The sequence below is a fragment of the Armigeres subalbatus genome, chromosome 2 (genome assembly GCF_024139115.2).
Source record: "Armigeres subalbatus isolate Guangzhou_Male chromosome 2, GZ_Asu_2, whole genome shotgun sequence".
In the NCBI taxonomy this organism is placed as follows: domain Eukaryota; kingdom Metazoa; phylum Arthropoda; class Insecta; order Diptera; family Culicidae; genus Armigeres; species Armigeres subalbatus.
Genome location: NC_085140.1, coordinates 298,268,349 through 298,274,750, shown reverse-complemented (window position 1 = coordinate 298,274,750; position 6,402 = coordinate 298,268,349). Strand labels below are relative to the sequence as shown.

General features: G+C 40.9%; 1 protein-coding gene across 1 annotated transcript; it reads left to right on the top strand.

Moving 5' to 3' along the window:
• Positions 1 to 3,168: 3,168 nt before the first annotated feature.
• Positions 3,169 to 4,489, top strand: LOC134209818 (SRRM2 protein homolog rsr-2-like). The gene is made up of 2 exons (XM_062685846.1): positions 3,169 to 3,787; positions 3,834 to 4,489. The coding sequence occupies exons 1-2, from the start codon at positions 3,169 to 3,171 to the stop codon at positions 4,487 to 4,489; spliced, it is 1,275 nt and encodes a 424-aa protein (XP_062541830.1).
• The last annotated feature ends 1,913 nt before the right edge of the window (positions 4,490 to 6,402 follow it).

The following is a 6,402-nucleotide window of genomic DNA, read 5'->3' as shown; positions in this document are numbered from 1 at the left end:
TGCGTGTGTTGAACCGTCGTCCAACTCTCTCCTCCTGCCGACGAATCCGCGTAATGGACAGGCGCGATATCAGCACTACGTTTATTCCGTACATCATGAAGGCTCCGTTTCCATTTTCGACTGATGCAGATGTGGTCGATTTGATTTTCTGTAAAGCTGTCACGGAAGATCCATGTGACCTTGTGAACCGGCCGATGAGGGAAAAGCGATCCCCCGATCGCCATATGGTTATTACCAACGAATTCTGCGAACAGCTTTCCGTTTTCGCTCATTTCTCCGAGCCATGGCGTCCCAAAATGGCTTAATTGTATGTAAAATAATGGCGAACGCATGGTTGTTTGTTTTGCCTTAACGGTTTGAACGAAACGAACGAACGGTGATGTGGAAAAATCGCAAATCGTAAAATTGAACTGGAAAGGGAGGGATTTTGCTCAATTTTTTCATTGCAGCTCGATAATGAATAACTAATATTAAATCGTAATGGTAATATTCGTCCAGAAAGGTCATACGAAAGATTATATGAGAGAATTTATAAGTTCGTCTATTTTGCCCCGGTTTGCGATGTTCTCTCCTACATAACAGTCGAGCACGGTAGCAGAAGTGATGAAGTTTTTTTTGTTTTGATCTGCCGATCAAGATTTTATTTATGTACATAAAAAAATCTTGCTGTCGATGACGAGATAAAGAAGAAGAGAAAAGTGGCGATTCACAAACAACAAAACATATTAATGCTGCCCAATGAGCAGCTCGAAGTAGCTTGGTGCTGCTCGTTCTTTTTTGTCAATAAATGGACATGAGAGGGATGGGAACAACTTCGAGCTGCTCATTGGACAGCACTATTGCAATAAACGATAAAGAATGGTTGAAACGTTTTACGTTTTTATTGTTGTTAATTAATTATTCGTAAACTGAAAATATATATTATAAAAATAAAATAATAACTTTAAATAAAAGCTAGTGTTAATAAAATCGAGCTATCTCTGTGCTCAACTCGCGTACATGGAAAATGTTATAAAAGCTCTGCTTTTATAGCAAGGCGCTAAATTTAAAATAAGCGGTTTAAATTCGCCATGCTTCTCGGCGCCGTGCAAATCATTTGGCGCGATTTTCAAATAATGCATTCTCCTGAAGAATAGTTACAGAGTAGTCTTTTAAAATACTTGAATAGGGCTCAAATTTGAAAAGAGGCACAGTTTCTTGGCGTAGCTATTTCATCCGCTCGATCATTTCGCTAGAAGATCGGCTGGAAAGCAGAAGTACGCGATTAGAGATACTTACGTTTTGAGAATATCTTGTGTGATTTGAAGTACAATTTAAAGGTAACATTAGTGAGTGAGTTTATAAAAATGATAAGTGGTGTTAAACGTTTTGTGTTTCTTTCTTTGAATTCCACCACTTAATGTGTTAAGTGGTGGAATTCAATGGGATTGTTCAAACTCGTCTTATGACAGGTGAAAACATTCCACTAAAAAGCTCAAAATAATTTTCTTATTTCTTTCTTTGTTTAGTGGACTGAGGTCCGTTGTATCGCAAATTCTGCTTGAATTTTTTATCAAATCTACTACTACGAAAAAAGGTAATTATACTTAATTATGTGAGCGATTTAACTTAATACTAAAATAAATTCGTGTTGGACGCAGCGCGCTGCGCTTTTTTCGTACGGCTGGAAATTTCCGTCGTCTTGTGGCGACCGTCCAAGGTTCCGTCGTGGTGCAAGCCGCGAATTCCGTTCAAGATCTTCGAGACCCGTGTGTACCGTGAAGGCCCGCCTCAAGTAGGTAGTTAAACGGAGTGTGTGAAGTCGTTCAAACCATCGTAGCGAAGAATCTCCCATCGGTCGTCCATTGCCGAAGGTAAGGTCCCTCTCCGTCAATTTCTGTGGACCGGAGCCATCCGAGAGCGCGTGTCGTCCATTGCACGCAGTGAACCCGATCCGAACCGAAAGATAGAGGTTTCGCCGATCCCCGCTCGGTGGAACGGAAAGGTACGCGAAGCCGGGTCGCTTTGGGTACGTGTGCCTCTATCCGTAAGTGAGGATCGCCCCGGAGACATTATCGACATTTTTACGCCGCCATTGCTCTCGCGGAACAAAACGGAAGCTTCCGTTCCAGCCGCCACTACCTCCGCATCTCTAGTTCGGCCATAACACACACGCGGGTCATCTGTACGTTGCGCGCCAAATCGCAGCGTGGACATTCCGGTGGCAGCCATCGCATCACCCCCATCGTCGAGGTTTTCTCGAGCCAGAAGCTGCCAGATTCGTCGAAGTTCGTCGGGCCCCATCGATCATCAAAAACCTGCGCAGGTACGTGTTAGAGCTTAGTTACATGGCCATGTTTGCTCTTATGTTTCCATTTCCGTTGAAAAACGTCCAGCACGAATAAACCATTCTAAAAGTAAAGTGATTTAGCTTAATTACGTTTAACGTCAGTTTCTTAAATAAACGACTCACTAATTTCGGGAGCCAAATACGTTATTTCTTGGTTGTATGGAAACTTTTTGCGGTCCCTAAGGTCTTGCGGTGAATGAATGGGAGGAGATTTAGCTTGCGCTTGAGAGATTTTGCCAATTTCGCTTGATAACCGTTCTAGAGTTTTCCCTGAGCCAAAAAGTCTCAAAAGGTCGGGCAAATTAAACGTGACCGGTGTTCTCGTTGAGAGTGGCGCTAAAGCCGCCGATTAATTGAACTCGGTAAACGTGAACGGTTATATTAGCGCCCAACGCAAAATAAAATTTAAACGTTGCATTTGTTTTTTTTCTTTCATGGTTAAAAAAGTAAAATATTAGATCGTTTGGTGAAAACATATAGCCTTTTTATTGCCTATTTTAGGTGATTTGGTTTACAAATTAATTATTTGAATTTCAATTTCTTTTCGTTTTAATTATAATATTGCATTGAATTTTGATTGTAGTTCCTAAGTTTTGAATTTTATTGAATATTTCCTAGAATAAGCTAAATTACACTGATTTTTTGAAATTATTTGCTTTTTTATTTTGCCTAGGTTAAGTTATATCGTATTGAATTAAAAATTTCTTTGAATTACCCTATATATTATTATTGAATTGCATGTTTACTATCATTCGTTCATCATCGTCTTTAAAATTATTATTCTCTAGCAAGCTATTTGTTTCGGGAATTTAATATAGTTGGTTTAGAAGTCAGTTACAATGGCTGCGCAATACATTAGACCAACTGTGGATCATTTGGTGGAGGCGGAGGTGGACTATGAGTTACGTTTACGGAAACAAACAGTGGATCGTAGAGAAAGTTTAGAGGACAAAAAAAGATTACTTAGAAGATTATTTTTTGAAGATAAGAAGCATAGAATCGTTTACGAAGGCTTATACAAGTATTCGGATGAAATTAGGAGTGTCGCTGGGACGGTGGAAGAGTTAGTAGATAATATGAGGAAGAAATTCGATCGGATGTTGTTATCGAGACTGCGACACTATTTAATCCGCGTTGCTTCTGCCTCAATAGAGGACGAAGAAGAGGCTTTGGTAAAGAAAGAAGCCTGTGAGCAGATTGAAAAGGTATTTATCGAGTTAGGGCAGCCAGTTCGCGAAGAAAGTAAAGAAAATAAGGATAATCTAGAAACAGAAAGAAAGGATTCAGATAATAGTACATGGAGAAATCCAGATCCAAACTCAGCGATCAACGCAAGAGACAAAGCAGAAGGTGGGGAAAATGCGAAAAATAATGGAGCGAAAGGAGAAGAAGAGAATAAAGACCCAAAATACCGTTCAATTGATCCGGGTGTGTTTAGCAAGACACCCCGGAGATCGAGTAAAGCTTCCTCTGATTTTTTTAAATTTGGAGAATTTGAAATTAGAATGTTCGTTAGAGAATTGCAAATGCGGAAATTGTGAAGGTACAGGGGCGTTGAAGAAGTTTTCCAAAGGCGTCGGTGATCAGAAGCATACTTTTAAAGATCAAGAAAGTAACAGAGAGGATAGAGAGGAAAAGTATGGAAGAGAAAGTAAAAATTACGGTGATTATCCAGGTCAGAAGGACGGGAATAAAAGTCGGTTGAGAAACAACAATTTTGAAGAGGAAGAGAATGAAATGAAATACAACTATGAAAGGGACGAAGTGGAGAAGAAAGCGTTAGCAGAGAGAAGAAGATTCGAAGATAGTACGAGAATACACAACGAGATACATCGCGATAGAGTATTGAGTCCGTTGGATAACAATAGATTCGATAGGGTTAAGAAAGAGACGAAGAATATGGAAACTTTCGCGTTTGACTCCAGACAGTGGCGTTCAGATTACCCACAGGTTAATAGAAGTGACAGGCATGTCAAAGACAGAATACCTGGGAGGAAGCGAGAATCGCGTTACGAAAGGGTCAACTCATTTGACGAGATGAGTTCAGGAGAAGAGATTAGGAGAAGACACATCGGAAATAAAGAGAGAAGCCAAGGGAAGCGTTATGAAAGTCAGAGAAGCAGAAAAGATCATGGTGAAAATCGTAGAGGAGATACATAACGTGACTCATACCGCCAGAAACGAGATCATGCGAGTGAGATAGAAAACGATTGTAGTCCCGAATACGACCATAGAAGGGAAATGAGGCTCCGTGAAAGGGAGCGAAATGGTCAAAGGCATAGGCGATACTCGTCATCATAGAGCAGTTTATCCCATAGTAGAAGAAGTCACGAGTCGAGAATTGGAATTTATCGTTTTCAGGAGACAACAGGGCACTTCAAGTTGAAGATTTTTTGAATAAAATAAGGAAACTGGCACGACATGAAAGGGTATCAGACAAGGAGTTGCTAAGAAACATTCATCATCGTCTTAAAGGGGAGGCATACGATTGGTGGTTCACCCGGGAGGATAAATTTACACGCTGGGAGAAGTTTGAAGATGAAATCCGTTTTCGATATGAAAACCCAAATCGCGATAGAGGAATTAAAAGATTCGCGAACTCAAACAGCGGAAAGGGAAAACATTTGTCGCTTATGTAACGGAGGTCGAGAAACTGAACCAATGCTTGCAACGTCCTTTCTCGTCCTCGACGCTTTTCGAACTCATCTGGGAAAATATGAGGCCTCATTATCGTTCAAAATTGTCAGTAATGGAGATTTATGACTTGGAACACCTCATTAAAATAAACCACAAAATAGATGCGAGTGATCCAAACTTCTACAGACCTACGAATTTGGGAAGAAACGACATCAATCACATCGAGGCTGGTGATTCATATGGCGAATATTCCGAAGATGAAGGAGCTCCCGTTCGAACTTTCCAAAAAAACCCAGCGGATGAATCGACAACAAGAAGCAGTCGGATGCGTACAGAATCCAGCACCAGGAAATCGGCAGGTACACCGACGGCCGACAGTACCTAACTTCTGCTGCTGGAACTGCCAGAAGACCGGACACGCCTGGAGAGACTGTCAGAAACGCAAGATATTATTTTGCTACGCTTGTGGCAAGGTAGGGAGGACAACGAGGACGTGTTAAAACAATCACTCTAGGTTTGGTCCGACGAGTGACCAAACCCGAATGAGGTCGACAAACTAGATGCGGGATGCTTGCAGGGGAATCCTAACATCTCGCTAGTAGAACCGATTCCCTATCAAGGAGACAACAAGAGGATCAATAACATCTCAATTTTAGAAATTCGCGTAAACCCTATTTCATGTCCGCATATCAAGGTTAAAGTTTTGGGCACAGAAGTAATTGCATTATTGGACTCTGGAGCTGCAGTCAGTGTCATGAGTTCTATAAATCTTCTAGAAGCCCATGGATTGACCATACTAAAATCGAATATAAAAATATGTACTGCTGATGACCAGGGTTTCGTCTTTTCGTTTCAATGAGACCAAAGCAAGCGTTTTTCGGGCCATGGGAAAATCTTGTTTCGTTGTTTATGTTGAGGATCATCTTTCACCCATCAATGTTTTCTCTAGAATTAGCATTGGAAGATGAGCGAAAATCTTGCCTATTAGATGAAAATCCTTTTTCGTTTCATTACTTTTATCCAGGCATTGCAAACCATCCCATCATTCGATCTTTTGAGCAAAGATACTGATGAAATAATGGGATATCGATCTTAGCTATCTATCCGCTCAGTAAACAAAGTGCAATGTTCGTCATGGAGAAACATTTTTTCACAGCTTTTGTTGTAGCAACACCTTCGCAACGCGAACAAACCCCGAACCGCGCTGGCTATCCGGATCATCACCGAACGCTCAAATGATAATATCTTTCCAGAGTGCTCTTTGATTACAGATAATATCTTTGCACAAGCAAAGATAATATCCTGTGCTCAGATGGTATAGCAATGCCTGCTTTTATCTCTCACTCACTTTCGCGAGAATTATCGCAGAACAATTACAAAATTGTATGACCGCGCCGGGATTCGCACCCAGAGTAGTAACAATAATAGCTATTGGG